This window comes from Pinus tabuliformis, chromosome 2_1 (assembly GCF_031772625.1).
Source record: "Pinus tabuliformis cultivar Carrire ecotype Pingquan chromosome 2_1, CPIR1, whole genome shotgun sequence".
NCBI classification, from domain to species: Eukaryota; Viridiplantae; Streptophyta; class Pinopsida; order Pinales; family Pinaceae; genus Pinus; species Pinus tabuliformis.
The window spans coordinates 609,252,711-609,275,901 of NC_142299.1; the positions used below are offsets into that span (position 1 = coordinate 609,252,711).

General features: G+C 38.8%; 1 protein-coding gene across 9 annotated transcripts in view; it reads right to left on the reverse strand.

Annotated features, from left to right (window-relative positions):
* LOC149201974 (pre-mRNA-processing protein 40A-like) overlaps positions 1-23,191 on the reverse strand; it is a 441,059-nt gene that overhangs the window by 361,244 nt on the left and 56,624 nt on the right. For all 9 annotated transcript variants that reach the window (XR_016253884.1, XM_089403062.1, XM_089403058.1 and 6 more), the window contains exons 6-7: positions 8,909-8,988; positions 8,667-8,736 (exon numbers count right to left, since the gene is read on the reverse strand). Coding sequence is in view for 8 of the 9 variants with exons in the window: in XM_089403062.1 (XP_089259188.1) it covers positions 8,667-8,736; positions 8,909-8,988 (150 nt within the window). In the remaining variant the exon portion in view is untranslated. The remainder of the gene's footprint in view (positions 1-8,666; positions 8,737-8,908; positions 8,989-23,191) is intronic.

The window sequence follows — 23,191 nt, forward strand, 5'->3', positions numbered from 1 at the left end:
CCAACTCTACACACTGGCTAATTCGTACTACTTGGTATAGCCTCCCTGCAGAATAATTCAAACTCCCTTCCTCTTCTAGAATGTTGGAATCTCTATAGAAAATTTCTCTAGAAATCCTCTTCTCAATCTCTCTATTGAAACCCTATTGTTGGTGTCTCCCTTTGCGCCCTTACTATCACTACAATTTGCTATCTCTGAGTGTCTTTGCGTGTTCTCCAAAGCCCCATCGAATTGCTCTTATAATCTCTTGTTGAGAAACCAACGGCCATGATCTAATCACAATCGATGGCTAAGATCATCTTGACCCCATCAAGTGACTTTTCTGGAAGTCTCTAGAGCAAAATCGATTTACCTCAATTAATTTGATTTAATTAACCAGTTTTCCTAAGTTAGACTTAGGAAAATATTTAATAATTGACCAATTAATCTAATTAAGGCATTTCTTGTGAAACTTTTTATGGGTATTGGACAAAATGTGTTCGTGAGCCTCATAGGCACCATTGAGACTAGAACACTTGTCCACTGCTACGAAAAACTAACATTCCCTCTTAGCGAGGAAGGTGTTCTCCACTACTCCCAACTTATCCTTGAAGTAAACAAATTATGCCTTACACAAGGCCTTTTTGAGAATATCTGCAACCTGCCAATCTCTAAGAACATATTGTAGCCGAACTGATCCACATTGTACACAATCTTTGATGAAGTGGTACCTAATGCCGATATGCTTCAACCTATGATGAAAGACTGGATTCTCAGAGAGCTTAATGCAACTCTAATTATCACAGTAGATACTGGTCGAATCTAATCGTTGACCAAACAGTCCCACTAGCAGCTTCCAAAGCCAAATAGTTTCGTATGTGGCCATGCTCGCTACCATGTATTCTTCCTCTGTAGAACTCAATGCCACAAACTTCTGCTTCCTACTGCACCAAGAGACAACCCCTAATCCAATACTGAAGCAGTGCCCTTGGTTACTTTTCCGATCCACTGAACTACCTGCCCAGTCTGCATCTATGTATCCCATCAAACTGACACCATCACCTCGAGCATATCTCAAACCATACTCGATTGTATCATGTAGATACCTCAATACATGTCTCATTGTTGTCCAATGTACTCTCTTCGGCTCCACCATGAACTGACTAAGAGTGTTGACTGCGAAACAAATGTCTGGCCTTGTGTTGACCAGATACATGAGAGATCCGATGAGCTGCCTATATAAGGTTGGGTCCACTGCTACGTCCTCTAATGCATCTATCTTCCTCCAATTGGTAATCATAGGCATGGACATGGGTCTACAATCCTGCATCTTGAACCTCTTCAAGATCTCCATAGTATATCTCCCTTTCCCAAGGAAGATCTCCCCATCCATCTACCATACCTCCAATCCTAGGAAGTAATGCATTAGTCCCAAATCCTTCATCTCGAACTCAACTGCCAAGTAAATCATTGAAGTTGTTTAAATGCAATTGTTTACAATGGAGAACAATGTAGCCCTAAGAAAAATTAACATGGTATCAGAGTTGTGTTGAAGAAAAGTCATTGAGATCACCCATTGCAGGCACCAAAGACGGTAGCAGATGAAGATGGCAAAGACCTAAAAATACTAGGGTTTTAAGGAAACCCTAGGGAAGCTTTGTTCTTACAAGAGAAGGTTAGGGTTTGGAAGAAACCCTTGAAGCGGCCTTGGATATGGCCTAGGTTCAATAGCATTGAAACCCTAGTACGATTCAAAATTGTTCTTGAAATGATATGCCATTCAGTTATTCAAAATCAGTGAAACCCTAGAGTGAATCTCCCTAATATGGCATGATCAGTGAGAAGCCCGTGATAGAGAAACCTTAGGAGGAGGGTATGTTGTAGTTTCAGTGGTCATCGTATACATTGATGGTTGGTTTTGGCCACTAATGTAAGAAGATAAAGGATATAGGTGGTGCTCAAGAAGATGAATTTATTCTACCAATGGCATATCGTTGATGGATAATGGTGACTCATGGAGGCCGGATCCAAAGGGAGCTAATAGCTTCTTTCAAACTTCATTAAAGGATGAGTATTTTTTTTTGGACTTATGTTATAACATTGGCCTTGTTTAGATTTGTCATTTTTGGACTATTGTTTATTCCTCCTGCAAACTTCTTTTACTAACGTCTTGGATAAGGAAAGTCGATCCTTCTTAAAGATCATCATGATGTGAAAGCATTGCAAGAAGAGTTAGCACTCAGAGGGAATTGAAAGCCTCCTACAATCTATATTAAAGTTAAGCACTTTCTAGACTTATGTCATCTCTTTGTGTCACTATTCTTGTTAATTTATTCTTTTCGGTTACTGGTGATTCTTCCTGCATGAGTATTTTATTTATTTCACTAACTTATTGGATGAGGATGTGACCCATCTTGAGGATCATCAAGAAGCAGAGTAGTGCAGGAAGAGCAATCTCCTAGAGGGAGCTGGTGTATGAAACTTCAGAGAGAGATGGAGCAGGATAATGAAGGAGCCACTCTCATTTCTAGAGAAGAATCACAGTCTTGTCTCATCACTAGTAACACTTTCATTAAGATTATTTACTTGGATATTATTGCTCTTGCCCTTGTTCTATGGTCACAAGTACATATGATGAATGTGAGGATCAAGCCCTTTATATCAAAGATTGAGGATGATGTAGAGCCATCCCATGTCTTATGAAATGGAAAAGAGCTCAAGACCTCAGAGGAAGGATTGTAGTCTCACTAGTTGATTGAAGAAGCTTCTTATTCAGAGGGAGTAGGTTGAGGGCAACAGTATGATATGATACTAAGAGCGATATGTCCTTCATGAAAGGATTATTCTTGATATCTGAGATGTAGCAGTGTTTGATGCTTCCGTGATATGGTTCAAAGTTTCAAACTATGATAAGAAATATGCTCTCAAAGAAAGAAGGTTATCCTAGCTCTTGTTGCCTGATTCCTTATGTGAAGTGAGCTTCCCCTATGATGTACTTGTTGAACTTTGAGGTGCATGAGTAAAGGACTCATGATTGCAAGTTGAAGAAAGCCCCACCTAGACTCTAGCAAGTTCCCTGGGCTTGGCGGACTGGAATAATGAGCATTTGATGTGACCTCTTATCTCTCTTATTGAAGAGGGAGTTAATGCTTGACAGTCCACTTCCTAAGAGAAGTGTAACGGAGAGATGATAAGGACTTCTTGTCAAGGGAAGCATGCTGTTAGAGATGGTTTACAATGAAGCAGTTGAGAGAGCCTCCTCTTCAGATACAGTTTTTATGGAATCCCATGATAAGCCAACAACTAGATGGATTTTGTGAGCCATATAGAGCCTGGACATGTATATAGGGTTGCTACTGAATACATGTTGAGATATCTACATAAACGAGGACAAACTACCGGAAACTTGATGGATACGCTGATGATGACAAAGATTGGGAATTTTGTTGACAGGAAGAGCACATCTGGGTGTTGCAGTAACTTGGGGTCTGCTGTGATTTCTTGAATGAGTCAGAAAAAAGATATTTGTTGATTTCAATATGGCTATAAGGCAAAACAATTATTGCTAGCATGGCTAGTTGCAAGGCAGTGCAATTGAGAAAGCTCTTTAAAAAGCTATTTGAAAATGTGTTGGAACTTGGGCATGACTGATATACTGCGATAATGTGAGTGAGATCTGATTTTCAAAGAATCTTGTGTTTCATGATCATTCCAAGCATTGTGAGATCAGATATCATTACATCCAAGAAGCCCTATGAACTGACTTGGGTTGCCCCTGGGAGGCTTGATGTGGTTGATAAATTTTGTTATGGATGTGCTTTGTATCTCAGCTAAACAATTGATGAATATCTAATAAAAGAAGAAGAATCAAATTCTGGGTTTTCCCCCTTATGGGATTTTTCCGTGGACTTTGACCAAATCCTAGTTTCTCTTTTGTGCATGCTTTTCTTCTGTTGATCTTTTATGTTTCGTTGTTTATTGTTCTCTCTACATAATTGCTAATGTTGATAATGATGTTATGGGGTGAATGTTATAAGCAAATATTCAAATTGTTTAAATGCAATTATCTACAATAGAGAACAATGTATCCCTAAGAAAAATTAACAGGCCCGCTCTGATCATCTGTTGGCAACTCGTGAGATCTCTTGAAGGCTTTCTCCTCCCGAAACTCATGTCCTGTCTCACGATGATCCTCCTGCTACTAGGGATATAGATCTTGTACACCTTGGACGTTTCGATGTATCTAACGAAATAGTTCTTCTCTGCAGTCTTATCCAATTTGGTGTGGTTATCATCTGACACGGGACAATAAACTATATTGTCAAAGATTCTGAAGTGCCTGACCTCTATCTTCTTCCCCAACACTTTGTGAGGAACCCTATTATGTATGTACACCGTTGTGCTACATGACTCTGCCCATAGAAACTCAGGTATATCTTGTCATATAACATTGCCCTCGTTGCTCCAACAATCATCATGTTCTTCCGCTCTGCAACCCCATTCTGCTATGGGTTGTATGGAGCTATCCACTCTCTCCTGATGCCCTCCTTCGCACAGAACCCTGTGAAGGCTTTATCAGTATACTCGCCTCCATTATCCGTATGAAGCACCTTGATATTTTTACCTGTCATATTCTCCACAAGAGCCTTAAACTCTTGGAAGTGACTGAAGACCTCATCCTTTGTCTTCAAAAAATAGATCCAGGTTTTCCTGGAGAAGTCATTGATGAAGGTTACGAAATACTTGTAACCCCTGAGAGATCTGGTAGACAACGGGCCACAAATATCTGAGTGTATCAACTGAAGCACACCATTAGTTGTAATGTAACTCCTTGGGAACGTTTCCTTTGCAAACATCCCAAGCATGCACCCTCTACACACACCGTCATGTTTCGTGCTCAATTTTGGAACTCTTGCCACGGTCTCTCTAAGCAACCTGAGTGCTCCATGATGTAAGTGTCCCATCCTCATATGCCATAGGTCTCCCAAGTCTCTACCACTGTTATTGTTGCTACTAATCAGTGCCTTTGGAGAATCGAAATGTAACTTATACAAGTTGTTGCTTCGAACACCAATCTGTTTGACCTTCTACCAACTCTAGTTCTTGATGTCAACCTTCTACCCCACAAAGTAAGCATTGTACCCTTATCCTGTAGTGAAGAAACCTAAGTTGCACGAAGCGCCGAAATGTTTCGGAGTTTCTGAAATGGGTATGTTTAAAAACGTCACCTCCCAAAAATGGAAACATCAGTTGAAACGTAGTCTAAAACATCATATATGTTTATATATATAAAAAGAAATTTATAAATAAGTGAATAACACAATATCTTGCAAGAAAAAAGGGAATAAGACTCATAGATGACAATTTAGAAGGAAAACCAAGTCTATATTAACTCTCATAGATGATTACATGATGGTAGAGATTCAGTCGAGTTTCGGCTGAGTTTCGGAGTTTCGGGTACAGGTACATCCCGAAACGTCGGGTTCTTAGAAGTTTCGTGCAACATAGGTAGAAACTAAAATCCGGTTCATGCCTAAACCTGGCACATGCAACACATCTGTAACACTATTACTCTTGCCTAACTCCCTCTGAATGTTGATGGTACCTCTCCCAACTGGAGTACACTTTGTCTTGTTTCCCATCTATCTCTGGAAGTCCATCTCCTCTTCCTTCTAACTAGAGAGATAGCCTCTAACCCCTGACACATGTGTTGATGCTCCACTATCAATATACTAGACTCCTGTAGATGTGGAGCTAGAGAGGCAAGCTATAAGAGCAAATTCGCCTTCCAGCCCTAGAAGACAAATTCTCAATGTCCACTAAAGTTGTTGCCTGCTTGTTGATAAATCTAGGGTATAGGGATTAGGTGATTTCTCTTGAATGATAATTGCTTGTGATGCAACTTTTCTTAGTCTTTTATTAGCTTCTTTCTTTCTCTTGATTATGTTAATGTCTTCTATCATCAAACAGCTACCAAATCATAAATAAGCATGAGACAAGGGACACAAAATGTAGGTTATCAGCCAGGGCCAAAACCTCTCCAACTTGAGAGGAAAACCCAAACGAATTCTTCTTCTTATAGAATCTTCAAGAGACGAATTCCAAGACCAAGACCCTTGACCTATTAACCTCTCCAAGACCAAGTCACAAGGCTTCTTTGAGCGAGTTCTTCTTCCTTGAGTCAACGTTAGTCAAATTGCTTGCTTCTCCTTAGATCTCGGCCACCCTTCATATTTCGGCCTATTGGTTCAAATCTGCAACTCTCAGCCTCTTCAGAAACCCTAGTTGCAGCACGTGTGAGGGATCAACACCAATTTTTGTCCCTTGATTCCCTTTGCTTGGATGGAGTCTTCTTCTTCTGCAATTCGGCTTGTATTCTTGACTTGCTTTCTTCCTTAATTCAGTCTTCTAAGTTGACTGTGATGACTTCGTCTCCTTCTACAGCAAATGGCACCAATTCTCCTCACACGTGTGAAGGATATTTTGCCCAAAACAGATCAAAACTAACTCGATTTCTTTTCCTCCTTTCTTTGCTTGATGATGAGCTTCTTCTTTAGTGTTTCTCGCACTTGATCTCTTGTTTTTGGATGCTTGATCGAATGGTTTCTCAAGAGAGGTCGAGTCCTCTCTCTCTCTTTCTATATATATAGTGATTTGCCCATGAAATAGGCCGACTTGTGCAAGTGAGTAGGCCGACATGCTCTTCTAGAATGATCTCCATCTTCTTTTGAGGGTCGACTTGAAGGAGTGCTTGTGACAAGGTCTTGGAGGGTTAATGACTCAAACAAATTCTCTTTTTACAATATGTAACATGCCCAAATGGGTCTTCAATACATGACATTGACTTACTAGACTTTATGACTTAATAACCAAACCTAATAGCTCACAATGGGAGCTTGATCTACAAAATAAAATTCCTTGAGCATGAAACCCATGCCTCAAGCATAACAAAATAATTTTATTTTTCTTCTTTTCATTAATTACATAAAATCATTATTTACACGTCATTATGAAGACCGAAGCTAGTTACATATTTCAACATTGCTTCCCCTTCTTTTCCTTTTTCGGTTAGGACATTGCTGACATAGTGTCCATGCTGACCGCAACCAAAACACTTGACCTTACTCAAGTCTTTTTTCTTCATATCTCCTTTTGGGCCTTGTCCCTTACTGGAACCCTTCTTTGCCTTCCCTTTTCCTACTAGGGCTACATTTTCTTGTTCCTTCTCCACCTTCGATACTTTGTCGCTGCTACTGGTGCCATTGACCAAGCTGAGCCTAAGCTCCAACTGAGTGAAGACACTCCATAGGCGATCCCAACTTCGAAGTGTATCTCGCCTAGAAATTACTTGGGCGAACATGTTCCATTCCTTGGAAAACCCATTCAATTCTATTCGCACTAGCTCGTCACCACTTGACTTGTCTCCTACTGCAGCCAATTAATCTTTGGGAAGTCAAACTCAAGCGAGATAGGATGTAACGTCCTCACCCTTATGCATCTTGATGGTCCTTAGCTTCTCTCGGAGAATCAACTTCTTGTCATCTGTAGGATTCTGGTACAGTTTAATAATTGCGTCCCACATCTATTTCATTGTGTCCTCCTCTGCATTATGTCCTTGACGTGTTGGGAATTATAGCTTTCATTTTGGTGATCAGCCTTAGACTCTCATGTATATTCTGTAATTTTATCAATGGGAATATCAATCTCTGTGATCTTATGATTGTTCAGATTTCCTTGTTGGATCCAGAGGACTTCGATAGCGAGCTACCGCCACTAGCGCCCCCCTCGTCGTCAGCTATCAGACTCAAGCATTCTTGACATCATCAACCTCCAGCCCTAGACTTATTCACTTAGCCTTTTATATGATCTGGTTATATACATGTTTATGAGGCTGGCCTATTATTGTATTCTTCTTTACTTCATTTTATCCTAGATTTAGCTTTGGAATTTTCTAGTTGTGTTTGCACTCTCACAGTGTAATTGTACTGGTTGTATACTTATACATGTTTATGAGGCTGGCCTATTATTGTATCCTTCTTTACTTCATTTTATCCTAGATCTAGCTTTGGAATTTTCTAGTTGTGTTTGCACTCTCACAGTGTAATTGTACTGGTTGTATACTTAGTCCCATTCATCTATTTATGGTCATTCATTCGGCATTAATAAAATTATCTTATCTTATCTTGTGATTACCAAATTGTTCACTAGTTGTGATCTCATGCACAAATCCTCTATCACAATGCCTTTGTCAATCCACAACTTGGAGAAAAACTATACTCAACAAAATTGACAACCTAGGAGGTACTGCGAATTAAGGAACAAATTAAAAGGCAGATGTTATTTGTTTTTCTGTTTTGGAAATAAGGTCACGAATAACTAGTTGTATGACACACGGGCAAGCACAACAAAACAAGCCCCTTTTTAGATGATGAATGGCATTGAACCGTTGAATAACAATCAAGATCTTATTGTACTTAAATTCATATATAATACCAGCTTGAAGCCTGTCTCTCTACAGCATTGCACAAGACATTTACAAGCTAGTAACAGAACCATAAGGAAAACAAAAACTACATGAAAAAAAAAATCCATTTCTGGCTGCATAATTTCTACACCAAACCATAAAGGGGATAAACTTCCAAGATCTTACTAGAAATATCAAGGATGTTTTATACAAGATATCTCACCTCAATCGGACTCAGCAATTCAAACGGTTTTTCCCAACTTGATTGCCTTGTCTTTTTGTTGTAAAAATACCTACAACAGAGTCAAAGTTTGCATTTTCCATTGTAAGTAATTTTTTCAATAATTTTAGTTGTAGCCATCAACTGATAATATTAAATTAAAAAATAAATAAATTCAACATGCAATAGTAGGATTTTTCAAAGTAAACGCTTGTTTAAAAATGCACTCAATCCATTCATTTTACCTTTTCCCATCAGAGTTTGTATGCTCCTGCCAGTCCGTGGAGAATTGTAAGTCGGAACTTGTAGCTTGTGCAGCTGCCACCTAACATGGCATAACAAAATAAGTTAACAAGTTTCTACATTTAAGTGAATACCCTGTTCCAAAGACAACTATTCTTGGATGTCAATCAGAATGGTAATGATCAGGAGTTAAGCAATCGTGAGGCCCAATCTGGTATGGTTATGACTAGCCGGCTAATGATAGCAAACGAGTATTATAGAAAGATTTTCTCCTCTCATTTATCGCAATGATGAATCCTGGTGAGTCATTCAAAATGACTGTAGGTAGTTGGGCCAATCAAATTTGGATCAACCTGTTATTTCACTAGCTACTGCAAAGAATCAAGCACTAGGGAAAGATCCAAGGTTCTCATTTATTTCCAGTGGGAGTGCTACTAAGTTACTGGAATTATTTTTTGTTAACTCCAGTTTGCTAGATACAAGTTATAGTTAGTGCTTAGTGGTACCCAGGTTAGTAACAATTAATGCACAGCTCACTAGATCCCTCAACTAAATCAATTGAGGCAGGTACTGACCAAGCAGAAACACGGGCCTGACCATAAATGTCAGGCATCTTCATAGGCCTCATAAGTATATATTGGTTCCCTTATGCCCCTTCAGAGTTTGTTAAACATGACAAGAACACAGTAGCTAGGAGCTGTTGACCACTTTTCTCGTCAACGATACTGAATTGTAAATCATTGCTACTTTTCCCTAAATTTTGCGAAATTAATCCACGCAAGCTTATCCCTACAGTTTGAACCTATCCCAACCTACATCCTCATCAAATTTACTATCTCCTCCTCACCCTAGGGAAACCAAGGGGCCTATCACCTACTCCGCACTAGCAGTGTAAGGAAATCTAAAAGGGTCTCATTTGGTTATGTTTTTAGGTGTTGTCAACTGCAAGAACAAAATTGTTGTTCACATGCCGCTACAAATAGGAATGAAAGTAAACAGTGACCAATCTTATTTGTGAATTCCCATGCTTTCAATTCGGCATGTCTTTGGATATGACTGAAGCTCATGGTGAACCTTTTCAACACTTTAATTGATGCACGTCATCACTCCACATATTGGAACTAGAGCCAACACTCGAACTGAATCACTTGCATATTGTTTATTCTGTTTGTATTCTTTAGCCAATAATATTTTGTTATGATGATTTTTGACGACAGGTGGAGATAGTTGTTCTTACCAACGTTTATGTGTGGTTTGGTTCCACTCATGTTTTAATCATACTCAGTCAGTTCATGCCATATTCTTGCAATTCACCTAGTAATTAGCTTTTCGTCAGCAAACTAACTTCTTTCATATGTTATGCAAGTTGCTAATGGGATTGTGAATGATAATGGGCTTAACAATACTTGAATTCATGACTGAACCTGTTCACAACCAGAATTGCATCTCTGCAGGGCAGTGCTAATTTCCAGGTTATTCATCAGGTCATCATGCCTTTTGGCTGCCTGTAGTAGAGATTAGTAGGTTCCGAATTTTAGGCATTCAAATCAACATGTGTAGCCTATATTTCAAAGGAGGGAAATTTCTATGTGGATTTTAGGAGTGTCTGTGGCAGCATGTTAAGCACTACTGTTGGAGATTACACTCAGCAGTCGAGAAGCAAAGATAAGTGCAATTTTGATGAAGATTTTCTGAAGCAAGGAGGGTGTATTTATTCAAATTTACCTATCTTTTGCAGCAGATGTTGAACATATAATTCATTACTATCCTCAGCGGTTATATCGGCACAATGTGTGTCCCTGGAGGCTAGTACACTTCATGAAGTACACCTGCCTTTATGCCCTCCTCAGATCATTGCAAAGGAAATAGAGTACCTTACCAACTAAGTCACTTGGTTCAAATTCGAATTTGGGTTTGATGACCTTGAAATTCAACAAAAAATTGACAGTGAAATTTTTTTTAGTAAATTCAACATTAAATTCGACATACTACAAAATATAAAAATATAAAATGTATGTAGTAAATGGTACAGGCTTACAAGTTACGGGCTGCATCAATGCCTTTTCTAAGAGAAATGAAAGTCCATGGGGTTTGATTTTCAGGTGATGCAAGAAAACCCTTCTTAAAGCCTTCGTAGATCTCGAATACTCATTCATATAGTTCAAAAACTAGCTGTGTGGATACTGGACAGTGGATGACAGAAATTGAAAAGAGTTGGGACTCCCACACCGCATCCTCAGGAATGGTGAAGACCACGAGTGTGCACAAAACCACATGGAAGAGCCAAATACCATGCGGAATAGCTTAGGTTCTTTTGTTTTAAATCTCCATTGAATTTCAGTGGCTGAATTTCAAAATTTGGCCAAATTTAATGGCTTGAAAACCATTTTAGCTTCAATTTTGAAATCGAAATCAGATTTGACTTTGAATTCGGTGAATCTGAGCCAAATTAGTTCGTTTCGGCGAATTTTGAATTTCAACCCTCATATTTACAGAATGCTATGACAAAGCTTACTAGTGATAAAGAGGTGCTGTTGTAGCTGAAGGCGAGCAGGTTTACGTTTTTAAGGACTTATGGAAACAAAAAGGGAGGCATTCCTCAGGTTTGTTCATTCGTTAAGCTAGCAGTATAAGGAAAGGGCAACCTTTTGAGTTTCTATTTCAGGTATGTATAGGTGGTGGATAGTGCATGTAAGGGGCTTCACCTAGCAGTCACACCTTTCTTCATGCATTTAGTAATAGTATACATGAGCGCACACATCAAAAGGGTGAATTGCATACCGATAACTATCATTTGAACAATCAGGGCACATGCACAAGGAGTTCATAATTTTCTCATGAGCATAAAAGTGTGGTGTATCTTCTAAGTAATAACAGCGCACAATTCAGCATTCGCTCAGTATGCATTTTTGGAATGTCCCTTTGCTACAATAATGCAAATTCAGATATTTCACCTCAACATCGAGGTTCCCCAGATCTATTTCCTGCGAGCTTTCAGCCTTACAGTTGAATCTAAAATATAAATTACATCAGTGCATATTTCACCTATCCAACCAATTACACAATGAAGCCCAAGAAAATAAACATTTAAGATACCCTCCCAAGATATCTCAAATATTTCCCTTAAGAACTCTGAGTTTTGAGTGAGTTTTCAGTGGCATATTTCGTCAAACAGATTGGAGACATACTGCTGTAGGTGTATTTTTCACAATTTATCTCAAAGGAACATTTACAGTGATCATCATATGCCAGGATAATACTTCCAAAACAACACTGAATTATCTATATTATGCTCAGAAATACATATAGTGCGAATACAAATATGTGTCGCAATAGATTTAAACAGGAACAACCATTTCATTAACTTGGCATTCAAATACACAATCATAATAAAGAGGGACCTGGTTATCTTTCCAGCAACGTAAACATCTGAATATCAGTCCCCCTCCAAAGTAGCTACAGCCTCATAAACTTCCAAAAGATAGCCCTTACATCCCTGCCTCCAACACTGATATCAGCTCCCCAACTAAACTTCAAGACACAGTCATCGTCAGCACTTCGTTTTCCAGCTTTCCAAGTATCCGACAGCCAGGAATTCGGCCCCTTCTAATGCCAAACTCGTCCTCAGGGATATACTCAGGTTACAGGACAGAACTCAGTCCCTCTTCTCAAGCAAACTCAGCTAGCATAATGAGTAGAAGCTCGGTTCTCATCAGCAGAAAGATACTCAGCCTCTACAGGCCCAACACAACCACAAAAATTAGATTATTATAAGAGCAGCCACTCAAATTGTTATTTAACAAATTGAACTCAGGGTTGCATGAACGCTCTAAACCTATCCAGAGTGAAAGATTGTGACATCCCAAAACCCTGCAATTCCAACAAATTCCAATTTGGGTCAACATGTAATCTGGTAGTTAATTTCATTTGCACTTGTAGTTGCATGCCTCCCTAAATTGCAACCTGCATTTCAGTATGGAAACCCTAAACACAGTTGAAACGTGCCTGAAACACATTTCAGCCGAGCTAGCTGAAACATGTTTCAGGCATCAAACCCCATATTTCGGCATCCATACATCGCATTTCAACGTCCATATGGCATGTACAGGGAGATACAACATGCTTGTGTGGCACGTGTCGACCAAATGCAAATTATTTTTAGAAAAATAATTTATGAGTGGGGCAGCATAATATTCAACCCTAGGGCCCTACTAATGCTATGTAATTAATGGTAATATTAAATTCTTAAAGTAAAAGTGACATCACTTTTACTTAAATTTGTAACATTATGACGCAGAAACTTTTTGATAAACAGAATTATTTGTATAAATATTTTATTAAAAGATGAATTTACAGATGATGCTGTTTACAATGGGGTTTCCTGGCTTATATACTGCCATGGGCACCCTTTGGGGAAAGGGCATGATCTTATGATCGTGCCCTTTCGTCTAATTAATCCTAAAATTAAATAATAAACCTAAAATTAAAGACTAACTAATTTTTTACATAACATTGCCTTCCTCTCGAAAGAATGCTTTGTCCTCAAAGCATATGTAACGACGGATGTTGTTGACAAAATGCTTCATTCTCCCAAGAAGCGTCTTCTTCGGGTAAGTTCTTCCACTTGATCAGATATTCCAAGATGATCAAAGTCCCACACTTTAAAAGGTCTTGGATTAATCTCTCAATTTCCGTTTTTTGGAGATGTGGATATCGGTATGGCTTGATGTTGACGGGGTCTGACCCTGCCTTGACTTTTATTGTATGCTCAATTTCCCTATTAGGCGGCGTCTTCATAGGTAGGTCTTGAAATACTTTTTCATGCTTCTGAATCAGATCTTGTATCTATGGTGACTCTTCTCGGGTCATGTTTGCAGATAACATTTCTAACTGGTGACATTGTACTACATAAGTGGGTGCTCCTTTTCGACTCAACTTCATCATCTGAGATGATGATACAACTTGATTTTCTGGTGCTTGGAATCCGTGTAATTTGTACTTCTGACCTCCCCATTTGAATTTTATAAATTGTACTTGGTGGTTGGCGGCATAAGTACCTAAAGTTCGTAACCACTGAATACCTAAGACTACATCTACTCCTCCTAACGGTACTGTGAAAAATGGAGACTCTAAACTGAAGTCTTGAATCTGCAATTTAACCTTATGGCATTTCCCCACGTTTTCAATCTTCTTACCATTAGCTACCATCACTTTCATGTTTGGTAAGGGAAATGAAAAGATACTGAGTCTCTTTGCCATGGTTGCATCTAAAAAATTGTGTGTGCTACCAGAGTCGATGACAACCACCACGTTGTTCTTCTTTATGTGTCCTTTTAACTTTAAAGTCTGAGGTTGTGATATACCTGTCATAGCTAATAATTACACTTGTGGAATACTTTCGTTATCTAATTCTGGTGAGAATTCTGAGGCATCTTCTGTTTCTTCTATGTCAGAATCTTCACTGTTTGACTCATTGGTTGCTTCACAATTATATAGGTTCTTGGGTTCTTTTCCTTTAGCACACCTATGTTTGGGGTCCCACTTCTCACCACAGCGCTTGCATTTACCCTCTTTTATCCTTTGCATTTCCACAATAGATTTTTCATCTTCACGACGATGTGGTGGAACATATCTCGTATTATTTGAGTCCACACACTGGGGTATCCTTCGTCTTGAATATGTTTTTTCCTCTTTTGACCAAAATATTGGTTTGGATTTCTTTTCAGTTGTTTTTGCTTTTCGTCTTGCTACTTCTATTGATGTAATGTCATGCATCTCAAGTTCTGCTTGTAAATGGGTTTTGAGTCCCGAGATGTATGACTGAATTAGACGAGATTCTGATAACCCAGGTACTCGTGTTACTAAGGTCTCCCATTCTTGAGTGTATTCGTCCACACTTCCTTTTTGTCGTAATTTGATGAGTTTTGAAACTAACTCTTCTTCCTTTATACCTTGGAATCTTTTAAAGAATGCATCTTTAAATTTTCTCTAGCTAATGACGTGTGTTGTCTTTTTCCATCACATAAACCAATTATATGGTTCTCCTTCCATTTTCATGGATGCATGCCTGAGCTTTTCGTCATCGTCATTGATGTCATATATCTCAAAGTATTCTTCTGCTTTATTTATCCATGCAACATTGTTTTTTTCGTTTCCATCAAATTTAGGCATCTCGACTTTTGCCCTTCGCTAGTATGTTCTTAATGGTTGAGCGAAAAAAGGGTTATCCCAGAGTTGCTTGTTTGTAAAGGCTATGTTACTCACTTCTTGGTGGGGTGTCGCTGATTTTCTTCATTTTGTTTAGTAGTTGTTCGGGTGTACAATTCATCTTTTTACACAGAAGTTTCAGCATTGTTAAGGCATCTTTGATGTTTACTTCTGTTTGGACATGTTGATTTTCCATCTTTATTTCTATTCGATTTGTCGTATCATGAAGATTTTTGATTTCGTCAGCTTGCTCCCCAAGCTTGATCTGGAATTCATTTAATCTTTTACTGACCTCATCGTGGTTGCTATTTATCTTATGCTCCGAGTCCAACAATTTTTTTTGGAAATCCGCCATTGTCATTGTCAACATCGAACGGGTTTGCGGGGGCGTGTATTTATCTGCCAGCTTAAATAATAATTTTTTTTAAATTAATTAATTAAAATATTATTTTAATTAATTAATATTATTCACATATATGTAATAATTTTTTATTTTTTTTTAAATCCTATATAATTAAATTAATTACATATAATGTGATACGTAATTTTTTAATTAATCGAATGGAATGGATATCACGTCCAACGGAAAGGTCACGTTCCGTTTGACTGTTCACCCTTTCTCGTCCGAGAGGGATAATAACCGCACAGAATCAATGATTTCAGTATTATTTGATTTCAGTATTATACCGCAGATAAAATACCGTGAATAATACCGCAGTGAATAATCCCTGCGGCAGGCTTTCAGCGTATCTCTGCAGCGGACTTTCAGTCTTGTCACGACTAACCGCAGATATAAACAACACCGGAATCGTTGGTTCAGCGCAGACAAATGACGAACTTTTCTGAACCGTTTCCCGCAGAGCCACGCAGTCGGACAGGGATAATAACCCGTGTCCCGCAGAGCCCACGCAGTGGGACAGGAATACTAACCGCTGAAAAAAAACGTGAAGAGCAAAGTCAATTGAGCGTATCTCTGTCCGCTGATTAATTATTGAGCGTATTTCTGTTCACGCTCTCTCCGCCAACGCGTAAGTCACCGCAAATAGAAGGAACGCCGGAATTTAGCGTTATCACCACAGGTAGAAGAAAAGTGACACTCGAACTTGGGCTGGAACTCACAGCGTTTGGTTCAGCGTATCACTCCAGGTGAAATACGCACAGCCCCACACGCTTGTTGTTATATGGAAGACCCGTGGGGGCCAGATGGTCAGCAAAATTTGTGGGTGTTACCAGTCTCGTGTTGGCTCTGATACCAGATGACGCAAAAACTTCTTGATAAACAGAATTATTTGTATAAATATTTTATTAAAAGATGAATTTACAGATGATGTTGTTTACAATGGGGTTTCCTGGCTTATATACTGCCATGGGCACCCTTTGGGGAAATGGCATGATCTTATGATCGTGCCCTTTCGTCTAATTAATCCTAAAATTAAATAATAAACCTAAAATTAAAGACTAACTAATTTTTTACATAACACATTACCATTAATTGACTCAGGATGTTTGAGAGTGGTTCCAAGTTCCAACCTCAATGTATTTCATATGGAGAAAGTAGAATTTTAGATCCCACTCCAAATCCAGCAAACTTAATAAGTTTTTAGGATACCAAGAGATTGCAACATTTCCATTGGATTATGTTGTGTACGAGGATAAGGAACTTGCATTTAATCAAGAACACCAAGTCCTCTGTGTACATTAATGTTAGTGGCATTGATTGTTGAACTCCTGTATCATGACCCTAGTAAAATTGTACCCATCACTCTAACAACATCTGGATTTGACATTTTAACCAATGTCTATCTTATTTTAATGCTTAGACGGTGATATTGATGATGGGGATCCAAATATTGGCAATGACTTTGATAATCTGTAGGTATTTGTTGTAGCATGACTTTCTTGGGCCTTGGGCCTTGGCATTTGCTCATTTATTCATGAATCTATATCTGTATTCTAAATTATAACTTAAAACTTAAATGTTGTCTTTCAAACTTTTAGTACAATTTTTTAAGAATATATATATATATATATCATGTTTCCCCATTTTCTTATTTTTGGGGGTCACGTTTCCAGTGTGTTTCCATTTCCCCGTACCATGCAATTTAGACATTTATTCATGAATCTATATTTGTATTCTAAATTATAATGTTAAAATTTAAAACTTAAATGCTTTCATTCAAAGCTTTAGTATAACTTTTTGAATATATATATATATACATACATATATATATATATATAACATTTCTCTGTTTCCTAATAATTTTTGGGGGGCCACATTTCCAGTGCATTCCTGTTTCAGATATGTGTTCTTGTTTCCCCGTACCATGCAACTTAGCTGCATCCCTATTTTCATTCACTAAATTGAATAGACCTTGATTCATGAACACTACAAACAAGTGAAAATTTTGATCGATCATAAAATTGCAATTCTGATAAGATGTTAATTACAGTGGAGGATGCCCCTTTTATTTGATTACTTTCTTAAGCATATGTTCTGATCCTGCACATACAGTGCTTGCATCTCACAATCTTACGCTCCCAGATTGATAGATTTAATGTCCACAGTTTAAGCTATAAAATTACCTGACATATTCATGTCTAAATTTGAACCCTCAAGCATCAAAGGCCATTTTTGTTGGTTATAATGAGGCCTTCGAGACTTGCCAAATTTATAATATGGTCTAGAGGAAGATAGTGGTAAGCAAAGATGCTAAATTTGATGGGGAAGCATGGTCCTCCTGTTGAGAAATCTAGGGCATTCAATGTTAACAATTTCTCTGCTTGATAATTGCTTGCGATATGTTTGTTATTCTTTTACTTATGATCTTTCACTTTGTTAGCTTATTAGTGTGTTCTTTTCATCAAGACAATTATCAAAATAATAACAAGTCACACAAAATATAGGCTTCTCTAGCCAAGGCCAAAACCTCTCACCTCTTGAGAGGAAAACCCGATAAAATTCTTCTTCTAGATCTTCAATTGATAAGTACCAAGACCATGACGTTGAACCCTTGACTATAGTATCCTTCCAAAACACTTGTCACCCACCTTGACCTTCTTCGTCCTTCCTGCTAGAGAAACTCAGTCTTTATCTCGGTCTATTGCACCTTCACAGCTTCCCCAGAGAATCTTGGTCTCTAGTTCTTCTAGAGAGAACCTCGGCCTCTATCTTGATCACTTAGTAGAGTTTCTTTCTTGCTGCCCCAGAAGTATCTGCTGCCCAAACTTCGCACTGCCCAAAAGATTCTACTGCCCAAACTTCGCACTGCCCAAAAGATTCTACTGCCCAGACTTCGCACTTCCAGAAGATTCTACTGCCCAAACTTCACACTTCCTAGAAGAATCTTCGTTGTACCCAGTAGATGATGACGCAGAAGAATCCTCGTCCTTCCCTTTTGTTGCTCCTTCTTCGTCCTTCTTCTAGCCCTATTTCTTTTGCCTTCTTCGCACTTTTCCAATGAATGCTTGTACGAATTGTGTGTCTCCAAATGAGGACGAGTAGGGCTATATATACCCTTCTTTATTGCCATTTAGGCCGACTTGATGGCTAGACTTTAGGCCAACTTCATCTTGCAACTTCCTCGTAGTTTGTAGGCCGACTTGATGGCTAGACTTTAGGCCAACTTCATCTTGCAACTTCCTCATAGTTTGTAGGCCGACTTGAAGGGGTTTGGTGACAAGTTCTTGGAGGATACTTTACATAGACAATATTGACCTTTTGCCAAGTGTAACATGACTTCATTTACATGACAATGACTCTTTTATGACTAGATGAATAAACCCTAAAGACTCTCAATGGGAGTCTTGACTCAAAAACAAAATTCCTTGCTCATGAAACCCATGAAGCAAGTCAATATAATAATTTCATTTTTCTTATTTACATCTCTTTACATAAAATCATAATTACATGTCATTATGAACACTGAACCTAGTTACACTTTTTCAACACCTCCAAGTTTAAGGAGCCTCCCACGGAGGTTGAAGGGGGGAAAAGCGTGTTGTCACAAAATCTTATTAGAAAGAAGACAAAAAATCAAATTCAACAAAGTTCTATTGTAGAGACCTCTTAAGTCTTTAATATCTAGTTTAGCCAACAAACCAAGATTGCTTCGCATGAACTTGTGGGCGGCACAAAATCAAGTGGGAGAACCAAAATCTTCTTTTCATTTGAATCTTCATATCAATGAGATAAGGCATTTGGTATGAACTTATTCTAGGATCTTTTAAAGTGACTTGGCTTGTAAAAATGTTCAAGCGTGAATGATAAAACTTAAACCAGCAATTAACTTAAATCCAGCATGAAAAACTTTAATAAAGTTGCAATTTAAAACGAAATGTAAAAGATCGAGACAAGAAGAATATAGGCACAAAACTAATTGATAACGGAGTTCGTCCAGTGTGGATTACGTCTCCGGGTCCTGCCTCCAAGGGAGTAGCCTCTTTATTATTCTCCCCAAAATTGCAATTACAAAAGCCAAAATGCCTCCAAAGCCCTGCTACAAAACTGAACTCTTTGCTACCAAGAAGTGGCCTCCAAAATGCCACAAAAACCTCCTTTGGTTGCTACAAAAGCAAGCTCCAAAAACTCCACATACAAAATTACATATGCTCAAATATGAGCTTAAGCATCGTCGGCCCTATAATCTTCACAAACCAAAATACTTGTATGCATTGGCAATCCCTTTTGGTTTATATAAGATTGACATATTACAAATATAACACATATTTATGGTTTTGGTTACAACAATATTACATATATGGTTTACCGTTGTAACCATATTCATCTATGACATATCTTTTAATAACCCAACCATATGCTACAACCGACACATATTTTATAACAAACATATACCAAATATAAAACAACCTCATCCATGGCAATCGAATGGTATGGCGTTGTTAATCCATATATTAACTTCACACCAATTTCGTTGAAATATATTTAATACATATCCAAATGTATATGGTTGTTAAAACCATATCCCCTTTTTAAATTACTATACGTGTTGAATGTTGTCGTCATTGATGCCAACATCTGTTAATGAATGCTCTTAATATTTGTCTAGATTTCATTAGTTGGAAACACCAATGGAAGGATGGTTGGAAACCCTAGCTATAGGATTTAGATTCCCTCGGTGATGAATGTACAACACACTTGTTGAAGGTTTTTGAAGAAGCAGATCACTAAATTTGCCTTTGAGATCCTTGCCATTGGATTCTCCTCGTCGAGTTGATTCCGGTGATATGTGGCACAACATGGGAGCCTTCACGGTTGGTGAGTTATGCTCGTTTGAAGATGAAGTCCCCATCTTGTGGGCAAAAACCCCAAAGGTCAATAAGGTGGCAGCACTATTTTGACCAAGTCAAAAGGTCAAGTCATATGTCTCTTCTCCAACAAATAAGAATATTGCAAAAGGGTTATTCTAAAGGCCTCCAAAATCTAATTTTAAAATCAAGTATCCATTGAAGGGGTTTTACTCCCAGAGATACTTTGAACTTCAAAAACCCCAAAGGAGGTTTTCCCTCCAAGTTACTTGAATTTTAAAAAGGCTAATCCCCCCTCCATAAAGGATTCAGTTGCCTTCTTTGAAGCCCCTCCCAAGTCTATAAAAAGGCACTTGATTTATCATCCAAGTATGCACTAAAATGAACATCTTTTGACTAATAAGCTCTAAAATATTTCGGCCCCTGTGGAGACAAGGAATATCAAGAGAGGGTTTGTTTTGTGGTTTGGTATTGTCTTGGGTTTCATTGTCTTTTTTAGAGGAAGGTCTTCAACCCTTATTAGGGCTAGAAACAATGAAGATGTGAGGTCTTTCCAAGCACAGTCTGGGCATTTTTTCTACTGCCTTCAGCCCTCTTTAGGGCATCTTTATTGCACACATAGAATTGTCTCTACGTTACCTCACAAGTGCCTTAAGAACAGTAAGGATTTATTTTAAGGTTATTCATATGGGCTTGTTTGCAAGGGTTTTTGGAGATAGATTTATTGCAGACCTGAGGCTCCTCCTTTCTCCAGCCTTCGATCCTCCTCAAAGACAAACTTTTGAGCAATTAATGATCCTGATCTGAAGTGCAATCCTGTGTTTATTGGTAGCCCTAATTTTGTCCACAAAATGTGATGACCTGCCTTAGAACAAGGCTCTATTCCTATGGTCTCAAACACTTATCCTCTACATGTGAAAATTCCAAATTGGAATCCTATTGCAGCAACTAGAAATTATTCTGCTAATTGTTAATTTAATTTAAAATTTTATTTACTTTTGTTACAGCAAATATTGAATAAATCACATTGCAATCTACACAAATAATATTGCGGAAGAATAAATGCTAGAAGAAATGCTAGCACCCACACATAAAAATAACAAAATTATTTTTGGACAAAAGTCCCCGGAAAAACCCAACTTGGGAAAACCGGTGCAGCAGCTGAGGGCTTGATTATTAAGCAACAGTGAAATAATCTGAGTACAATCTGGATGTCAAATATTGGCAAAAATCTAGTGAGCAATTTTCTTCACCCTACAGACAATCTCCCATCACAACTTGCCTTCAGAATTTCGGCCCTCTGAGCCTCTATATCAACATGCACTGCTCTACATAGCTGGCTAGATGTCTAGCCTCGGACTCGACTCTCATGAAGTCAATCTGCCTTCTGTTGACTGGAAAGACACTTCTTAGGCACTCTAGGACTCCTTCTCGGTCTCCGGAACTGAAAACGTCAATCTCTCTCAACAAATCGGCTTTGCCTCTAGAGGCTACTACGCTGCCCTAGCATCAGCCTCTCTGTGGCTCTTCTGCCCCTCTGTAAATGCACTCACCGGATCTGGAATCCTTCCTCGACTTCACTGTCTCTGCCCCTCTCTCACTGCTTCAATCTCATGCTCTCTCTCCGAAAACTGACTGCTGCTACTCTGGAAATCAATGTGCTCATGAAATCGAACCTCTTAAGTGTTCTCTCCATCACCACATCGACTTCCTCTTATAATCCTCTGTTGGAGCACCAACGGCCAAGATTAAAACTTAATCAATGGCTAGGATCATCTTGGAGTCGATCTGTGTGAGTTTCTAGATGACGATCTGTGTGAGTTTCTAGATGATTCTTGCCTTAACTTAATTAATATTGATTAATTAACCATATTCCCTAAGTTTAGACTTATGAAATATTTAAAAGATGGTTAATAATCTAATTAAGTCATTTCTAGGCAAATTTCCAGAAACAATTTCTGGGTTTTGGAGATCTCATGTATTCTAGCCTCTCTACAAAATTTTGTGGCTAGAACACATCAGATGCTACAAAAACTAACACTCCCTCTTACCAAAGAATATGTTCTAATGCTACTGCACACCCTGTGGCGGCACCCTGTCTCTGCATCATCTCCTATCACTGTTGATGCCTGGCCATACTGCCCACCAACCACTGCGCAACTTTGATATATGTTGCATCTGTGTTGCTACTGATGCATCTGCACTGCAACTCCCTCTCATTTGTTGTTGTTGCAACTGCAACATTTGCAACTGAAAAGAATCCAAAATACTAAATGAACTGTGATCGGTATGATGCATCTACCTCCCGAGTCTCTGACTGCCACTAGCATCTGCACTGTCACTGAGGAATGCACTGTCGCTAACTCTGCACTATGCCAATTGCACTGCTACCAACTCTGCACTGTGCTCCCCAGCATCTGACTGCTACTAGTCTCTGCAACTATCACTCTGGCATCTGACTGCATCAACTGTCACTAATCCATCCTGCTACTGAATATTGTGGGCCCCTGTAGCAAGGTATTGATCCATGAGGTGGACTCCTCAAGGATCCTACCCAACTGTAGCGCTCTAGGGCTACAACACCAAGTCACCCCACCTCACTCCTGGAGGTATATCAGCAAACATAGCGAAGTCTTCCTCCAGCCTGGAGGAAAGCCTATCGATCTCTGTTGAAGTTGTCTGTTGGTCCTGCTTCTCCTCCTTGTCCTTCTTCCTGAGAGGACACTAGGTACTGTAGTGACCAAGCTCACCACACCTAAAGCACTTGACCTTCGACGGGTCCTCCTTCTTTTTCTACTCCCCCTGTCCCTGAC